The sequence below is a fragment of the Theropithecus gelada genome, chromosome 12 (assembly GCF_003255815.1).
Source record: "Theropithecus gelada isolate Dixy chromosome 12, Tgel_1.0, whole genome shotgun sequence".
Taxonomy (NCBI): domain Eukaryota; kingdom Metazoa; phylum Chordata; class Mammalia; order Primates; family Cercopithecidae; genus Theropithecus; species Theropithecus gelada.
Genome location: NC_037680.1, coordinates 58,632,472 through 58,653,021, shown reverse-complemented (window position 1 = coordinate 58,653,021; position 20,550 = coordinate 58,632,472). Strand labels below are relative to the sequence as shown.

The following is a 20,550-nucleotide window of genomic DNA, read 5'->3' as shown; positions in this document are numbered from 1 at the left end:
CAGTGGCGTGATCTTGGCTCACTGCAATCTCCGCCTCCTGGGTTCAAGCGATTCTCCTGCCTCAGGCTCCTGAATAGCTGGGATTACAGGTGTGCACCACCACACCTGGCTAACTTTTGTATTTTTTGTAGAGATGGGGTTTCACCATGTTGGTCAGGCTGGTCTCAAACTCCTGACCTCGTGATCAGCCCATTTTGGCCTCCCAAAGTGTTGGGATTACAGGCGTGAGCCACTGCACCAGGCCAATATTTACATCTTATAACAGGATGTAAATATCAAAACTTTATGCCAAACTGCAAACTCCTATGGTGAAATTTCAAGCAATGTAGCAAGTGAGTAAGAAAGAAAAACTGGCACTATTTCTTCTGTATTTCCCAACTGACATCACCTATGTAACTAGCAATTCTATGCTAAATTGAGGTCCACTCTGAGAAAATGATTTATGGCAGGAAGTTGGAGAGAGATTAAAGATAATGACAGTATTATGGTGTTATCAAATGCATTAAATCAGTTTAGTAACTTTGGGATTAAAGAAAAGGTTTTGGTACTTTATTCAGCATTATGGCCTCCATTTTCTGGACCCATGGATACTAAGTGGTCCTGTCCTATGAAACTCTGGTCAAAGTGTAGTTTGGCATGCTAAATTGAAAGATGACCTGCTAAATGTACAATGCCTTATCTTTTGAATAAATTCTCATAGAAACATTATTGTATTGGCACCCAAAGTACTTATTCTTTTTTCTACAGGATGTTGATAAATGGTCTTTTGACGTATTTGCCCTAAATGAAGCAAGTGGAGAGCATAGTCTGAAGTTTATGATTTATGAACTGTTTACCAGATATGATCTTATCAACCGTTTCAAGGTCAGAAACATGGAACACAAGTGAAATGCTCTTAGAATTGGTTATTTGAATAAGAATGAAAATGCAGAACATTTGAGTAATTAAGCAATTCATTTTAGGATGTCTTAGCAGGTCACAGAATTAAGGGGATGAGGTCTTTACATGATAGAACCATTCTTCACAACTCACTGACACATCTATATATCCACCTAGAGATCATGAGACCACTATAGCCTCATTCCAGCAAGATGCCAACATCCCCTGACTTATTCACAAAACACTCACATAAGGTTTGGCAGCTATGTCTTAAAGAAATGTGACTACTCCAGCATTCTTAAAATACAAAATGAACCTTTACTGCCAGCTTTTCTTAAATTAGATTGAAGGGTCTTCTAATTAACTTCATTTAGAACCATCCAAGCAATAGATTTGATACAGACTACTGAGCAGACTGTATCTTATTACTTTCATCATTTCCTATAGAATAATCACATTTTTAGAGCTGTAAAGTACTGGGAGATAATCTATTTTAACCTCTTTGTATTAAGATAGAAAAACTAGACTCCACTAATTGTAACTGGAAATATTTACCCTTTTAAGAACTAGCCTTCCTACTCTCTGGAAGATACTAAAATTTCAATGTAATAGTATGAGTAAGTCTGTTATTTAATCTGTCCTAGTTAAATACTAGGGGGTTACAATCCTTCTTTTTGGGAATGAAAGCTAACATGTTCATGAAGTGGTTTTTCAGAACAATCGACATTTGACATAAAGAAACTGTTGTCCACATCTGACTCACTAATATGTTTCACGACAAACTGTGCTCAAGTTGATTTAGTACCACTTTTTTGGTCAAAATATAATTATAATTATTACTTTCCACAGATTCCTGTTTCTTGCCTAATCACCTTTGCAGAAGCTTTAGAAGTTGGTTACAGCAAGTACAAAAATCCATATCACAATTTGATTCATGCAGCTGATGTCACTCAAACTGTGCATTACATAATGCTTCACACAGGTATCATGGTAAGAAAGTCTTTGTAACTGAGGTTTGTTCATTTGGAAGCATCAACTTCCATTCTTGTAAGTTCCTATTGTCTCTTTAATGCCCATAGAGGTATTCAAAGTAATAAGTTTTATAAATAATAATAGTTTGGATTTTTGAAGCTTCATGGGTTATAATATACATTTTTCAAAAAATACTTTAAGTCAGTGCAAAACAGATAACCAGAGGCAAATAAAAATATATGTTTCCCCAAATTTGGACTACCAAACATTTTTGTTTGTAAAATCATTTTTTCCATAGAAATCAACCAAAAAAAGTGACCTAGAGAAAAAGTCTTTAGAATAAAAGTTATAGCACTCTGTTCTCACTCATTATGTGCTCCTAACCTGACCTTAGTCGCTTTTGCTCTCTTAGTCACAGTCAAATTCTAATAGGATTTGGGGAAATTATTCATGTGAATTTTTCCAAATTTTCTTTCCTCTTCTTTGCATTTGATGAATCAATGAATGGGTGACTAAATGATTCAGCGAAGCAAAGCCTGAAATAACAGTGAGTGTATGACAGGAACTCTGAGAGAGCTGGGAATTTTTGTAATGTCTTAAAACTCACAGTGATTCCCAGAAGGTAAAAAGTGAGGAACTGACCTTCCTGTGAAGGTGCCAAACTGAGCTGGGTTCAAAAAAGGAGCAGGCCATGTGAGATTTCTAAATCCTAGCACCTGCTTTAATTGTGAAGTGTAGTGAGAAAATGCCATTTCAACCTAGGAGGCAACCAGAATTTTGTCATTTACAAAAAATATTCCTGCTTGAATGCATTTTTTTTTTTTTACATTTGCTACAAGTGTAAAGGGAGTCAAATAAAAGTCTCCTATATCAGCTTCAGAACATCTGGTGTGAAGGTGACATTGAAGAGATGTGGGTGTCATATTAATTGGTAAACAGAGAAAATCAAATCTACAATGTGGTTTTAGTCTCAGAATTATAAGGAAGACTGTTGTGGGACCTAATAGGCCATTCCAACTTCTCTGTAAGACTGGGGAATTTGGCCAAGCCTGGCATGACTCCTAGAAAGTTAAAGTTGTTAGCAAAGATCACATAGTCACTTTCTGAGACCAAATATAAATGTAACTTTCTGATTGTATTCATCCTTTAGCAAAAATGTGTCACTGGGCTCTTTACTCATCCATTAATTTGGCCATTACAAAAATAGTCTGGTAGTAGACCTTTAGTGTTGTCCAGAATCAAGAAAATACATTTGAACTAAAGAGAATAATGAGAAATTCTACCATAGATGGAGAAAGGGAAGACAAAATGAGTTTATGAATGAATTGACTATTTTGTCAATACTAGGTTACACTGTCAACTTCACAATTTTTGGAAAGTTATTTTAACAAGTTTTGCCTACATTAAAAAGTAGTGATAGGTGACTATTACATTTCATGTATACAAATGTGTTGGTTCTTTGTAACAAAAAAGCTTTATAGAAATTTTCATTAGCAAAAACTCTTTAGTTCTTTCTCACCCCTCAGATTTGATATAAAGAAGACTGGGTCATCTACTCTAGTGTTTTGGTTGATGCCCTGCTATTTCAGGATGGCCCTATCAGTGTGACATTTATGAAGCACTCCAGTAGCAGCCCAGTACTGTCAGGAGACTAATGCATGTTGTCATCTGCAAGATGTTTTAAGGACCATTCCTGAAAGGGATTGCAATTAAGCCATCGTCCTTCTGTTTGTTAATGTCATAAGGGATGCCCTCAAGTCTGGGAGTAGACAATGCAGAGGAGAGTTGATGCTCATACACCTGCTTGTCCCCCTCACTCTCCTTTTGTCGCTTGATTCATTTGTAGTCCTGTGCCATGGTGACAGTGATGTGCAATAACTCAGTCCATTTGCTAAGGAACAAATGTTTTATAAAGTGCTGTCAAGCCACCTTCAAATGTCTCTTTGAATATGAAATTATCCAAGGGCCTTGGCCAGAAGACATTTGCATTAGAGGGTTCCTGGCATTGCGTTCTCTCTAATACTAAGAGTACAAGGAAGAGAGATGAATTTACATCTAGTTCCTTTGGAATTTTTAGTGCACTGACTACACAGAAACAGTCTTCCACACTTTGGAATGACTGCATTTTTCTCTGATTAGTCTACAGTACATTTAGCAGTACATCTTTCTACAAATTATGTGGAAATTCTGTTCTTATAAATGGCTTCCAATATGATAGTGTTTGGAAGAGGAAAGAGAGTGTGGACTCAGGAAGCAGTCAGACATGAGTTTAAACCCATGCCCCACCCCTTTCTAATTTGCTAGCTCTACATTGCTTCCCTTGTCACTAAAATGCAGTTAATAATACCAGCCACTTTATAGAATGGAAATGAGGAGTAAATAAAATCACATTTGTAAAGCACCTAACCTAGTGCCTAAAACATAATAGCTATTAACATACCTTCATTAATTAATTGTAATATGCCAATTTTCTATACTGGTAACTTAGAGCAAACTTCTTCAGCCTATTCAAAGGAATAGAGAAAAATAGTGTCAAATCTCATAAATTCTAGCTAAAAGAGTTGTTAATACTCAAGGAATCAAGAAATAAATGTGATTTTCTGACGTGAAATTCTCCCCACCCTTTATATAATACACATATATACTTTGTATAATACACATATATACTTTGTATAATACACGTATTTACTTTTTCTATCCCACAGGCGCACACACACACACATCCTGAGTAATTCAGATATGAAAATTACATTATAAGTCCTAAGTCAAAACTCTATTCGCCTCTACCCATTCATATAGTAAAATTAGCTAGAAATTCTCCTTTTGAAACCTTAGAAGAATATGTTCAGCATATTGCCTTCTTTATGTAATGAATGCTATCGTGATCCGTGGAAGAAATAGAAACTTTGAAATCAGACAGATTTGGGTTTGCATTCCTGCTCTGCCACTAGATAGGTATGTGAACTTTGAAATGTTGATCCATTTCTCTAGGATTCAGCTTTGTTATCTGCAACATAGGTATAAAAATATTTACATATAACCATCTTATGAAGTGGTTATAAGAATTTAATGAGACCAGCTAACTAAAATGTCCAGTTAATAATTCCCTTCCTTTGTTTCTGTTTTAATACATGTGGCTAATAGCAGTCAATACCTCTTTATAAGTTGATGACTGCCCACTCTAGAGTAAGCCAACCTGAGCATTTCTCCAGACAAAATACAACCTACAGGTCTGATGAAATACAGTGTCTGCATTGCTCATGACTTATCATCTTAACCCTTTATTTCTGCCTGTTAGGAATCAGAAGAAACTTGGATTTGTATTGACCACTGCTGTAGTTGGAAAGAGTGACAGGATTTAACCTCATTCTCTCTGGCTTGCCCTCAGGAGTCATTTATAAAATCTATGAATTTAAGCACCTGTTTTCTGAGTTAGAATTCTTTTTGATACTAGCACAAAATGAATCAGCAGCTAATAAACTAACAATCAGTCCAGAATTCTACTTTTGCTAATACAAAGTAGATGTGTTTTTAAATTAAGTGTGAAAGTTCAATGTTTCTCTCTTCCTATACTAGTTTGTAGTGGAACTTAATGATTTAGTCCATAGTGTGGAAATAAGTAAGGGGAATTTGTGGAGAAAGTACTATTTATGGGAGGCAGAAATGAACCAGAATAAAAACAGGAAATGTGTTTATAATAAATTTTCACAGCTAGCAAGATAATAATTTTAAATATTTATGAGTCAATCACTAATTAATTCCATCTCTGATTTTCTAATTTAATTTCTTTTTACTATTGACACTTTATATTCTGTATTATCATAGTAGATAATGAATGCTGCCTTTTAAAAACCACAGCTATATTTATAAATACATAATTTGAGCCCACCCCAAAATTTAAATAAGTGACTTTTTAAAAAGAAATCATTTTCTTTAATAAAACAGTGGGTTTCTAGGGTTCAAAACTAGTTTAACTTCAATTGCTATTCATTTCATGGTGTTTATAGTTCCATAGTTTCATTGGGAACATTGGAGGCTCAGTCCCAATTCAGACCTCTATAAGGTCACTTTCTTCCTTTTAATGACTCATAATTAAATGTGTCTATGAACACAGAACAGCTAGTTATATTAATTCCCTTTGGCTCTGAAAATTATTTCTGCTTCATCTGATTGTGAGGCGTTTGTACTTGAATTACAATCACTAATGATATTTTAACTATTATTTCCCAGATTTAATGCCTTACTCAACTCATTTAACATAGTAAGTTCCTAGCAAAATGCCATTTATTCTTTATTTTACCATATGACAAGACATGATAGGCACAGTGCATACATTAACTCAAAACTTCTTCTTAAACCCCATAGGGGAAAGGTTACTAATGCCATTCTCACCAGAACTGTAGCTGAGAGGGTAAATAACTCATTTTCCTGAGGATTAACAGAGATTTAAAACCAAGACTGATTCCATGGTCTCTTACCACTGTTACCTCTTTCTAATGCAAAACTAGCTAATTGCAATTTAACAAATACTAAGTTCCTAATATGTGCCAAATATCATGATAGGTTATGTGAAGGGAGCTAAGATTAATAAGATTATAGCTTTGGTATCTATGAGATTCAACAATTGTCACTGCCTTCATTTTTGACCCATGGACCTTCAATGGTTTTCTTTTACCTTTTACACAAAATCTAAATTCATCAATTCTCATCAAATTAGTCCATTCACTCTTTCCATACTCTCCATATTCTTCAATTTCACTTCACTTGATTCTCCAACACAATTGTACTATTGACAATTCTATTTTAATACAGACCTTATAGTATGATTCTACATTTGCTCTTTCTATTTAAAATTCTTCTGTCTCTATCCTTGCACTTAACTATCAATCTTTTTCCATCCTTTTCCCAAGATCCACTGCCACCAATTAGCCTTTCTGTCTATGCTCTTAAATTGCACCTGAATTCTGCAAACTCTTATCAAGTGTGCACAAAGTTTACATGATCTCTTTCTGTTGTTTTTTGCAAGGTCTTTTATTGTTTTAAGTGTATAGAATAAGACCACTCAGAGTGAGCTTCATAGCATTTTGGATTCCGCATTTCTACCATCAAGTGCCATCTATTTATAGTGTTCTCTAGTAGAACTTGCTGTGATGATGGAAATGGTTCGTGTCTTTGCTATACTACTATATGGTAACCACTTGTCACATGTGACCAATAGGCATATGGAATATGGCTAGTGTAACTGGGAAAGTGAATTTAATTTTAATTAATTTTCTTTATTTTTAATTTAAATAGTCACATGTGGTTACCATATTGGGTAGTGCAGTATAAGGGTTTTACAAAATGTGAGTGATGAATAAACTATTGAATTATTTCTAAATGAACTAATAATAGCAGAGAACTTTTTTTAAAAGCATCTAGCTAGTAACTGAAAGGTGAATATATGTAAAATGGATAGTCATGGATTTTACATGAAAGGATTTATTCTTTTAGCATTATTTGAAGTTAATTGCACAGCCATTTTTATGTGTTATGAATAGAAAATTTTGTGAATTTCAGAAACTTTTCTAAATCTCTAAACATGAAAATGAAGTGCACTTTCTCTAGTAAGCAAGTGAATATTTTTAAGTTTTAGATGAACTTTTTTTTCATAGTAGATTGTTCAACAACACTTGGGCTAAAAGACATTTTAATGTTGCGTGAGCTATATGTTAAAAATCACCAAACTGTAATTGATTTCAGAAGAACCCAAACATGTATGGCTGTAAATTCAAAACCCAGTTAGGGTTCACTTTTTAAATAATAGGAAACTGCTCCTTTTTCAATTAGCAAGGACAATTATATTCTGAATTTTGAACTTATATGCCATGAAACAATCATTGACCTTATGAAGCATCCATCATGCACAATTAGTGGAGGTAAAAATAGGAAAAAAATTAAAAGAAATAAAAAATAATTTTATATGATTACATAAACAGGGTGCGCTGAAAGTCCTTTTCAGAGAAAGGGAAGATGGTATTTATTTCTTGAATATAATAGATTCTTTCTGTGATTTACTAGCACTGGCTCACTGAACTGGAAATTTTAGCAATGTTCTTTGCTGCTGCCATTCATGATTATGAGCATACAGGGACAACAAACAACTTTCACATTCAGACAAGGTAAGTTTGAAAAAGTATTAACTTTCATTAGTTAAAATTTGAAATTTTTTTTCTGCATATTACTTAAGAGAATTTTAAAAAAATAATAAAGATTCTAATAAGAACAGGTTTAATGAATTTTTAGCAAAATTTCTTAAGCTGCTAACACTTGAATCAGTCGACTACTATTTTTCCAGAATGTTGTGTATAGTATTTTGTGGCATATCTAGCAATTTAAAGAACATGAAAATGTTTAAGGCAATCTGTCCCGGCCCAGAACTTACACTGTGAACTACCACACAAGTCAGACATCTATTCACTGATGCAAATCTTGCAACATAATGCTTAAGGTACTGGTTTCATGTCATTATGTATTTGAAAGCAATAAAATTGTACTTCTGAAAATAAAATCCAAAAATTAAATCTAATTTTCAGGCCAGCATGAAGTATTAAATTTAAAATAACTAGAAAATGAAATTATTTAATGATGGTTACAATGGAAGTTATTTAAATCAAAATACCAGAGTGAAAGTATGTTAGTCTGTTAGGGATGCCATAACAAAATACCACAGAATGGGTGGCTTAAACAACATGAATTTATTTTTTCACAATTATGGATGCTGGGAGTACAGGAGCACAGTGTCAGCTGGTTCGGTTTCCTCTGAGGTTGCTCATCTTGACTTACAGACAACACCCTTCCTGCTGTTTTTTCACATGGTCTTTTCTCTGAGCACATGCACCCCAGTGTCTCTTCCTCTTCTTATATGAACACCAGTCATATTGGACTTGGGCCTCGCTCTTGTTACTTCATTAACATTAATTACACCCTTAATAGCCCTATCTCCAATACAGACACACTGAGGGTTAGGGCTTCAACATATGAATTTTAGGGCAGACACAATTCAGTCTATAACAGAGAGTTACCCTAAACTCTTGTTAGTTAGGCAGAGAAGTCAGTATCTGAGAAGCAAGATTTGGTCTAGGCCCCATCAGGATCCAGCTTACTTTATATGTGTGGGATCCTGAAATTTCTTAAGGATGCTTAATAAGGACATATATGTTAAGAGCTGATGTGTCTCTTGAACCACTGCATAAATCTCTATTCTTGTTGAGGAAAGATTAAATCTGATTTTTTTTTCTAATTAATAGACTTTGTTTCTTAGAGCAGTTTTAGATTCACAGAAAGACTGAACAGGAAGTACAGAGTTCTATGAGTTCCATATGCTTCCTCCTGCTACCCTAAAGTTTCCTTGTTATTAACATCTTACACTGGTGTGAGATATTTGTTACAATTGATTAACCGATATCGATAACTTGTTATTAACTAAGGTCCATTGTTTGTATGAGGGTTCACTGTTTGCATTACGGATTCTATGGGTTTTGACAAATGTATAATGTCCTGTATCTACCATTGCAGTATCACAGGCAATAGTTCCACTGCCCTGAAAGTCTCCTGTGCTTCATCTATCATTTCTCTCTTCCTGCCCCTTTACCTCTGGCAACCACCGGTCTCTTTAATGACTCTTTAGTTTTGCCTTTTCTAAAATGTCATATAGCTGAAATAATACAGTATACAGTTCTTTCAGACTGGGTTATTTCGTTTAGAAGAATGTATTTAATGTTCCTCCATGTCTTTTCATGGTTGACAGCTTATTTCTTATCACTGAATACTATTCCATTGCATGGACATACCATATTTTGTTTATGTATTCACCCTATTAATGCAAATCTTGGTTGTTTCCAAATTTGGGCACTTATGAATAATACTGATATAAGCATACATGTGCAGGCTCTTGTGTGGTCAGTTCATTTGGTTTTTTAATATATATATTTTTAACAACTGATTTTCCAGATGTGGGAGTTATTGTTTGATGTGGGGAATATAGAAACAGTTTATTAAAATATTAGACAGTTTAGAACTTAAAGGACCATAAGATGAGTGAGATCCACAGTATAGATCATCTGGTCTGATTTCCATCATCTAAAAATAGAAAATGAAGATCTCGAGAGGTGAAATGACCTATCTATATGCACCTGGTCAGGTGATGGCAGTGGCAGAATTGAGGAGTGAGAAGAGGGACACTCACTGTCAATCCAGTTTCCTATACAAGCATGCTCCCATGGCCAGAGACAGACACATGATAATTCTAACCTGTTAAAGCCTGAAATGGGGTGGGCTTACACATGTAACCCTTTAATGGAGACACAGGAAGAGTTACAATTCAAACAGTGAAGTGTTGGGGAGGGCATTCTGTCTGTCCCTGGAATGGAGGAAACCCCAGGGTCCCCTAGATTGACACAGGTTGAAGGGAAAAGGAAAACTTCAGAGTCTGGTTATGTAGCAGGAATGTTATTTTTCTACCCATATTTGCAGAGTATAGGGAGATTTTTGCTTTTGTTTGTGTTTAATGTCAAAGGAAAACAGGACTATGCAGATCATTTTGCTTACCAAAGGGTCTCTACATCCACTGGATCTGCAACATGGAGGATTTTAATTAAAGATCGCTCATCACTGAGCTAGGCTTTGTACAGGAAAACAGTTCTAGGGGTTTGAGAAGAAAGCAAGTGATTTGTTATCAGTGAATACCAGTTGCCCTTTCGACTTTGAAAAGTAAAGGCCAGTGGGCTGGCCTCTTCCAGCAGCAGTGTTAGATCATCACTCTGGCTTTCTCCTTTTACTATTTATCTGCGACTGGATGAAGAGTTCTGATTTACTTATGCATTTGGCTGTGGAGAGGGAGGAGGAGGAGGTGGAGGAAAGGAGGGGGATGACAAGGAAAAGGAGGACAAGGAAGGGCAGATGGGGGCAGAGAAGGAGAAAGAAGAATCCTATTTTTTTCAATTTATATTTTAAAACTCTGTATAAAAATGGGAAAAAAATTGCCTGACAGAGTAAACTATTTAATGAATGAATTCGACATGAACTTGAAAATTCCGTGAACCAAAATGTTGTAATGATCAAAATGCAACAATATAACATGATTTTTAGCTCTCAATATTGCCTTCATCCAAGAAGAAATAAGGTCATATGTCATTTATATCAGTAATTATATTTTATTTTATATTATTCATTGTTACTTGGATTTGAGAGTGTTTTTTCCAATCAAAACTAATTTACTGCAGAATACAAAATGGCTAAAATGCGATTTGGAACATAGGGCAAGGCTAGATTTGAGTTCAATGCAGATATTATAATGCATGAAATCCTTGAAAGTGTAAATAAATGGAAATAATTTCCTCTTTGTGAAAAGAAATTGCCAGGCTACATGTTGCCATGGATACTGGATGTTGCTCAGAGTCTGTTCTTTTCTTAGCAGTCAAAGACCATCTCAAGCATTAGACCATGCCGCATTCTCAGCATCCTTGTTAGCTTTATGAGACAAAATCATGCACACTTTGCTACAATTAAATCTGGTTCAAAAACACATTTTAGCTTGTCTCTGAACAAGTAAATGGTGACACTTGGAGCCATATTAACCCTGACAAATCTGCTATGGCTAGATTTGGTGCCATATAGTGCAAATGTTACTGGAAAATCACAGCTTTCCCCATGATCTCAGCAAACTTCTAGAAATGCACACAGTGTTTTGCTTGGGAAACATCTAGTTGATTATCTCTTCAATGAGGATTATACATATGCTTTGCTAGTTCACATTTCTGTATATTGAGGTATGATTATTGATTAAGTCCTTTTTAGGCCTTGACTAAGATTGTTAAATGGAAATCTATTTTAGAAATATGTGCTATTAAAGACATATGTTATTTCACCTTTATGATAGTGCTAGATACAAAAAAGAAAGTAACAGTGCCTGGTAGGTCATTTATCATATGTTGGATGAATAATAAAGCTTGGTTTTTCTGGCAGACTATCAGACACAGATTTTAAACAGGCTGCTTGTATAAAATGTCAGATTTCTTTAGTTTTTGTTTTCTTTGTTGTTTTTAAATAATTTTTATTGTGCACATTTATGGTATATAACATGATATTATAAAATACAGATAGATAGTAAAATGATTATTATACAGAAGCAAATTAATATATCCATGATCTCACATAGCTACCCATGTGTGGTAGTGGTGTTGTTTTAGTAGGAACTTTTGTTTTTTATTTTGTCCTTGTCTACTCTATCATAAATATTCAGTGGGAGGGCCAGTGCTAGGTTATAACTAGGACTTTACCCACTGAAAAGCCTGAAACAGTAAGTCTGAGTGAGGAGTTTTAAGTCTAAGTATCTACCAGGAGATAGGAGAGTGAGAGAAGCCTTGGTGTTGGGTAAGTGGTAGCAAACTTGCTACAAGTTTTAACTTGACTTTCTTTTTTGCTCTATTTGTTGCCAACTTTCAACTTGCCAACTTATATGAATGAGTTCACCATTTTAAGAGATTGAACATAGTGATTTTGCTTCCATTCCACACTTGCATAATGATCTGGCAACCTAGGAGATAGAGGAAGGAGAAGCCCAGGTTCCATTATACAGATCTGAGAATGCTTGAAATATTTCAGACTTAGAGTTAGAACACCAAATTCATCAATGCAACTTGAAGTATACCAATTTATTTGATAATCAAATTATATTAAAATACAGACAGGTGAGAAATAAAAGCCTTCCCTGGATGTATTCATCATTTTAAAAAATAAAATGTTCCTTTTAAATGAGTGATGAAACGTACATTTTAAGTGTTCTTTAAAAATGATTTTTCCATCTTAATTTTAAAGCAAAAGGATCTATAACATTAAAATTTAATCACAACATTATAAGTGAGTAAAAAACTAGAATCATAAATGGATCAAATGATTTTCTTCATCCCCTTCCTGCTACCCAAAGTAATTTTAGTTTAAAGGAACAGGGATGATATCAACACTCTTGAATGGGTACAAAGGGGTTTGTTCATTCACTGATTGAATAAGACGTTAGGTAATTTTATTCTCTTTGATATAGCTAGAGTATTTTGCAGGTATCTGGATTACAAATCAGAAGGAAAAGGCATAAGCACATTTAAACTATAATAATGATAATTAAAAGAAAACTAAGCACCAAAACTAAGTGGGGTTTATCCCAGGTATGCAGGTCTGGCTCAACATTCGTAATTCAATTAATATAATCTATCACATCAACAGGGTATAGAAAAAAAAAATCATGTGATCTTGTCAATAAATGCAGAAAAAGCATTTTACAAAACACTCCAACCCACATTTATGATATAAACTCTAACTAGGAATAGAGAGGACCTTCCTTAACGTGATAAAGAATATCTATACTAGAGTAGAATTGTGGTTATGAGGGACTCGGGTGGAGATAAAAGATAGGAAGTTGTTGGCCAAAGGATACATAATTTCAGTTAGATGGGAGAAATAAATTCAAGAGATCTATTGTACAATCTGTCAACTAGAGTTGATAACAATGTGTTGTATTCTAAAAGATTGCCAAGAGTAGATTTAAGTGTTCTCACCTCAAAAAATGGTAAGTTGTGAAGTAGTACATATGTTAATTAGCCTGAGTTAGCCATTCCACTATGTGTGTGTGTATATATAAATGTGTATAGATAGATATATAGATGATAGATAGATAGATAGATATACATGTTTCAAGACATCATCTCATACATGATACTTATATATATCATTTTAATTGTCAATTAAAAAGTAAATAATTAGAAGAAAGGAATTTATTAAAAACCTACAACTAACATCATACTTAATGGTGAAAGACTTGAAGCTTTCCCACTAAGATTGTGAACAAGACAAGATGTCCTCTTTCACAACTAATTTTTGTATCATACTGGAAGTCCTGGCTAATGCAATACAACTAGAAAAGGAATTAAAAGGCATGCATCTTGGGAAGAGAGAAATAAAATTATTTTTGTTTGCAAATAATATGATTGTCCATGTAGAAAATCTGAAAGAATTGACCAAAAAACTCCTGAAACTAATAAGTGATTATAGCAGGGTTGCAAAATACAAGGTTAATACACAAAACTCAATGGCTTTCCTATATGCCAGCAATAAGCAAATGTAATTTGAAATTGAAAACACAAATACCATTTGCATTAGCACCACCCAAAATTAAATATTTAGGTATAAATGGAACAAAACATATACAAGACCTTTATAAGAAAAACTGTAAAACTTTGATGAAATAAATAATACAGGGACAGATATTTCATGTTCATGGATAGACTCAAAATTGTCAGGATGTCAGTTCTTCCCAACTTCATCTATAGATTTAATGCAATCCCAATGAAAATACCAGCAAGTTATTTTGTGATTCTGACAAAGTGATTCTAAAGTTTGTATGAAGAGGCAAAAGACTCATAATAGCTAGCACAGTTTTAAAGGAGAAGCACAAAGTTGGAGGACTGACATTACCTAACTTTAAGACTTGCTACAAAACCACAGTAATCAAGACAGTGTAGCATTGGTAAAAGGACAAATAGATCAGACAATGAAAACAGAATAGAAAGCCCAGTAATGAACCTACAAAAAATATAGTCAACTGATCTTTGACAAAGGAATAAAATCAATATAATCTTTTCAATAAATGGTGCTAAAACGAATGGACATCTACATGCAAAAGCAAAAAGAAAAGAATCTAGACACAGACTGCTATGGTTTGATTGTGTTCTTCAGAATTCATATGTTGCAAACATAACCCCCAATGTGACAGGGTTGGGAGGTGGGGCCTAATGGAAGGTATTGAGGTCATGAGTGTTCTGTCCTTGTAAATAAATTAATGCCATTATAAAATGGGACTTGCCAGAGAGGGTTTGCTCTCTTGCACTCTCTGCCTTTCTACTATGTGATGCTTTACACTATTTGGTGATACAGCAAGAAAGCCCTCCTAAGACGAAGGCATGTTGATCTTCGACTTTCCAGTTAAGAATTGTGAGAAATAAGTTTCTTTTTTTTTTTTTGAGACAGAGTCTCGCTCTGTCGCCCAGGCTGGAGTGCAGTGGCCGGATCTCAGCTCACTGCAAGCTCCGCCTCCCGGGTTTATGCCATTCTCCTGCCTCAGCCTCCCGAGTAGCTGGGACTACAGGCGCCCGCCACCTCGCCCGGCTAGTTTTTTTTTGTATTTTTAGTAGAGACAGGGTTTCACCGTATTAGCCAGGATGGTCTCGATCTCCTGACCTCGTGATCCGCCCGTCTCGGCCTCCCAAAGTGCTGGGATTACAGGCTTGAGCCACCGCGCCCGGCCAAGTTTCTTTTTTTTAAATAAATTACCCAGCCTCAGGTGTTCTGTTACATCAGCATAAAACACACTAAGACACAGGCCTGATACCCTTTACAAAATAAACTCAAAATGGATCACAGACCTAAATTTAAAACAAAAATCTATAAAATTCCTAGAAGATTACATAGGAGAAAAATCTAGATGACCTTAGATTTGGTGATGACTTTTAAAATATAATATCAAAGGCACAATATATGAAAGAATAAATTGATAAGTTGGATTTCATTAAAATTAAAAATTTATGCTCTACCAAACACACTATCAAGAGACTAAAAAGACAAGCCACAAACTGGAAGAAAATATTTGCAAAGAACATCTGATAACGCACTGTTATGCAAAATATACAAAGAATGCTTAAAGCTCAACAATAAGAAAAACTAAAAATGAGCCAAAAACTTTACCAGACACTTTAGCTAGGAAGATATACAAATGGCAAATAGGCATATGAAAATATATTCCATATCATTCATCAGAGAAATCCAAATTGAAACAGTGAGATGCCAAATAGATCAATACATGTCTATTAGAATGGCCAAAATCCAGAACACTAACACCACCAAAAGCTGGTGAGAATGGAGCAGCAGGAACTCTCATTCATTGCTGGTAGGCATGAAAACTGGTATAGCCACTTCTGAAGACAGTTTACCAATTTATTACAAAATTTAAACTACTCTTACCATATGATCCATGAATTGCACTCCTTGGTATTTGCTCAAAAAAATTGCAAATACATTCACACAAAAACTTACGGCACAGATAATTATAGCAGCTTTATTCATAATTGCCAAAACTTGGAAGCAAGCAAGATGTCCTTCAGTAGGTGACTGGATAAACAAACTGTGGTATATGCAGATAAGAAAACTTTAGTGCTGCAAGGAAATTAGCTATCAATCGGTGAAAAGGCATGAAGGAAACATTAATGCATATTACTAAGTGAAAGGAACCAATTTGAGAAGGCAATTGTATTAGTTTGTTCTCACACTGCTATAAAAAGCTAGCAGAGAATGGATAACTTGTAAAGAAAAGAGGTTCAATTGACTCACAGTCCCACATGCCATGCAGAAGACATGGCTGGGGAGGCTGGGAGGCCTCAGTAAACTTACGATCATGGCAGAAGGGTGAACGGGAAGCAAGCATGTTTTCACGTGGTGGCAGGAGAGGGAGTGAAGGGGGAAGTGCTGCACACTTTTCAGCAACCAGATCTCATGAGAACTCACTCACTATAATGAGAACAGCAAGGGGGATACCCACCCCATGATCCAATCACCTCCTACCAGATCCCTCTACCAATACTGGGGATTACAATTCAATATGAGATTTGGGCAGGGGACACAGATCCAAACCATATCAAATAATGTGCTTGGCTCTGTGTCCCCTACCCAAATCTCATGTTGAGTTGTAATCAACCTTTGGCTCATAATATGGTTTGGCTCTGTGTCTTGCATCCAAATCTCATGTTGAATTGTAATCCCATTATTGCCCTGTGTTGTGGGTGAGACCCAGTGAGAGATAATCGAATCATGGGGGCGGTTTCCCCCATACTGTTCTCATGTTAGTTAATAAGTCTCACAAGATCTAATGGTTTGATAAGGGAAACCTGTTTCACTTAGTTCTCATTCTGTCTCTTGCTGCCACCACGTGATACTTGCCTTTCACCTTCCACTGTGATTGGGAGGCCTCACCCCAGCCATGTGGAACTGTAAGTCCAATAAACCTCTTTCTTTTGTAAATTGCCCAGTCTCGGGTATGTCTTTATCAGCAGTGTGAAAATGGAGTAATACATTATTCCACTTCTGGCCCCTCCTGAATCGCATGTCCTTCTTATATTTCAAAAAACCAATCATGCCTTCCCAACAGTCCCCAAAAATCTTAACTCACTCCAGCATTAACTCAAAAGTCCAACTCCAAAGTCTCATGTGAGGCGAGTCCCTTCTGCCTATAAGCCTGTAAAATCAAAAACAAGTTAGTTACTTCCAAGATACAATGGGGTTACAGGCATTGGGTAATGCTCCCATTCCAAAAGGGAGAAATTGGCCCAAACAAAGGGACTATAGGCCCCATGCAAATCCGAATCCCAGCAGGGCAGCTATTTAATCTTAAAGCCCCAAAAAATCTTTTTGACTCCATGTCTCATATCCAGGGTATGCTGATGCAAGGGTGTGCTCCTACAGCCTTGAGCACTTCACCCCTGTGGCTCTGCAGGGTACAGCCCCCATGGCTGCTTTCACTGACTGGTGTCCAGTGCCCCTGCCTTTTCCAGGTGCACAGTGCAAGCTTTCGGTGGATTTACCATTCTGGGGTCTGAAAGACCGTGGCTGATATGGTTTGGCTCTGTGTCTACCAAATCCCATCTCAGATTGTAATCTCCATGTGTTGAGGGAGGGACCTGTTGGGAGGTAACTGGCTCATGGGGACAGCTTCTCCCATGCTGTTTTCATGATAGTGAGGGAGTTCTCATGAGATCTGATGGTTTAAAAGTGGCAGTTTTCCCCCTGCACTTTCTCTCCTGCTGCCATTTAAGATGTGCCTTGCTTCCTCTTTGCCTTCCATCATGATTGTAGGTTTCCTGAGGCCCTCTGAACCATGCAGAACTGTGAGTCAATTAAACCTCTTTCCTTTATAAATTATCCAGTCTCAGGTGCTATCTTTATAGCATTGTGAAAATGGACTAATACAGTAACCCTCTTCTCACAGCTCCACTAGGCAGTGCCCCAGTGGGGACTTTCTATGGGGTCTCCAAGCCCACATTTCCCCTCCACACTGCTCTACTAGAGGTCCTCCATGAGGCTTCTGCCCCTGCAGCAGACTTCTTCCTGGACATTCAGGCATTTCCATACATCTTCTGAAGCCTAGGCAAAGGCTCCCAAGCCTCAATTACTGTTGTCTGCAAACCTACAAGCCCGATACCATGTAGACGCCACCAAGGCTTGGGGCTTTCATCCTCTGAAGCAATGGCCAGAGCTGTACCTTGTCCTTTTTCAGCCACGACTGGAGCTGGAGCAGCTGGGATGCACGGCACAATGTCCAGGATGCAGGCACAGAGCAGTGGGGGCCCTAGGCCTGGCCCATGAATCCATTTTTCCCTCCTAGGCCTTCAGGCTTGTGATGGGAGGGGCTGCTATGAAAGTCTCTGAAACGCCCTGGAGACATTTTTCCCATTGTCTGGGCTATTAAAATTACGTTTCTCTTTATGTATACAAAGTTTGGCAGCCTTGAATTCCTCCCCAGAAAATGGATTTTTCTTTTCTACCATATGGTGAGGCTGCAAATATTTTAAACCTTTATGCTCTGCTTCTCTTTTAAATATAAGTTCCAGTTTCAGGTCATTTCTTTCTTCATGCAAATGAGCATAGACTTTTAGAAACAGCCAAGCCACATCTTGAACCTTTGCTGCTTAGACATTGCTTTCACCAGATACCCTAAATTATCTCTCTCAAGTTCAAAATTCCACAGATTTCTACAGCAGGGGCACAATGCCATCAGTCTTTTTGCTAAACATAGCAGGAGTGACTTTTACTCCAGTTCCAAATAAGTTCCTCATCTCTATCTAAGACCTCCTTATCTCTGTCTAAGACCTCCTCAACCTAGACTTCACTGTCTATATCACTATCAGTATTTTGGTCACAACCATTCAACAAGTCTCTGTGAAGTTCCAAACTTTCCCATATCTTCCTCTTTTTCTGAGCCCTCCAAACTGTTCCAACCTGTGCCCATTACCCAGTTCCAAAGTTGCTTCCACATTTTTAGGTATCTTTATAGCAATACCCCATGCTCAGTACCAATTTTCTGTATTAGTCCATTCTCACACTGCTATAAAGAACTACCTGAGACTCAGTAACATATAAAGAAAAGAGGTTCCGCAGTTCCACAGGCCATCCAGGAGCCATGACTGGGAGTCCTCAGGAAACTTACAATCACCCAATCATGGAAGGATGAAGAGGAAGTAAGCACATCTTCACGTGGTGGCAGGAGAGAGTGCAAAGAAGAAAGCACTACACACTTTTAAACAACAGCATCTCATGAGAACTCACTCACTATCACAAGAATAGAATGGGGGAAGTCTGCCCCCAAGATCCAATCACCTCCCTCCCCTAACACTGGAGATTACAATTCAACATAAGATTTGGGTAGGGACACAGAGCCAAACCATATCAGCAACAAACTACATGATTCCATCTATATAACATTTTGAAGAAGGCAAAGCTATGGAGGCAGTGAAAAAAATCAGTGGTTGCCAGGGTTAGGGGAGAGAAAGGGACAAAGAGGTGGAACTCAGAGGGATTTTTGGGCAGAGAAACTACTCTGTATGGTACTATAATATTAGATACATGTCATTATTCGCTTGTCTAAACTCATAGAATGTATACCACCATGAATGAACCCTAATCTAAACTGTGGACATTGGATGATAATGATATGTGTGTGTAGGTTCATCAATTGTAACCAAAATGCCACTCTTGTTGGGGATGTTGACAATGGGGGACGTTATGTATGTGTGGAAGAAGAAAGTATATGGGAAATTTTGTACCATCTTCAATTTTGCTGTGATCCTAAAACTTCTCTAATAAATAAAGTTTATATAAAATTTTAAAATATTATACAGTAAAAAATAAAAGAAACTAAGTCCTTCCATAATTCTCACTGTTCAATTATAGGATGTTTACTGGTCAGATGACCTGATACTTGAGTAAGTCTTATTAGACATTCATGATGTTTAAAGAAATCCTCTGTTGGGCATTTTGTTTTTAATTCTTAGGTCAGATGTTGCCATTTTGTATAATGATCGCTCTGTCCTTGAGAATCACCATGTGAGTGCGGCTTATCGACTTATGCAAGAAGAAGAAATGAATATCTTGGTAAATTTATCCAAAGATGACTGGAGGTGAGTTTCAGAGAAAACCTAGGGGAAATTTAATTTCAGGAAAGGAATAAATTAAAGTCAAGAAAAAAGATGAAAGTTGATGCATTCCCCATATTACAAACGTAATTACTGTTGACTGGATGACTCTGAGAAGGATTAGTACTTAGGGACTTTGTTCAGAGCCAGACTCTGTTAAAGGGAGCTGAAGTATTTCCAGGTCAACTCAACATCTGTATGTCTGAATAAGACCACACACAACACAACAAATACTTTTACATACATAATTATACACTCTCTGGAATGGAGCTCTGCTCAATGTTTATCAATATGGGGTATCTTTATAGGGGTGTTACATAAATTCAACATTTTGGCATTATATTCATTCTTTCATATATTATTTTTTAAAAGATGTGGAGTTAAGGGTTTTTTAAAAACAAAAAATTAAACATGTGGGAAAAAATTCCAA

At 36.4% G+C, this 20,550-nt stretch overlaps 1 protein-coding gene across 9 annotated transcripts in view; it reads left to right on the top strand.

Moving 5' to 3' along the window:
- PDE1A (phosphodiesterase 1A) overlaps positions 1 to 20,550 on the top strand; it is a 403,806-nt gene that overhangs the window by 308,399 nt on the left and 74,857 nt on the right. For all 9 annotated transcript variants that reach the window (XM_025404058.1, XM_025404059.1, XM_025404061.1 and 6 more), the window contains 4 exons: positions 748 to 864; positions 1,729 to 1,869; positions 7,912 to 8,012; positions 19,980 to 20,105. In XM_025404058.1, the coding sequence (XP_025259843.1) occupies positions 748 to 864; positions 1,729 to 1,869; positions 7,912 to 8,012; positions 19,980 to 20,105 (485 nt within the window). The remainder of the gene's footprint in view (positions 1 to 747; positions 865 to 1,728; positions 1,870 to 7,911; positions 8,013 to 19,979; positions 20,106 to 20,550) is intronic.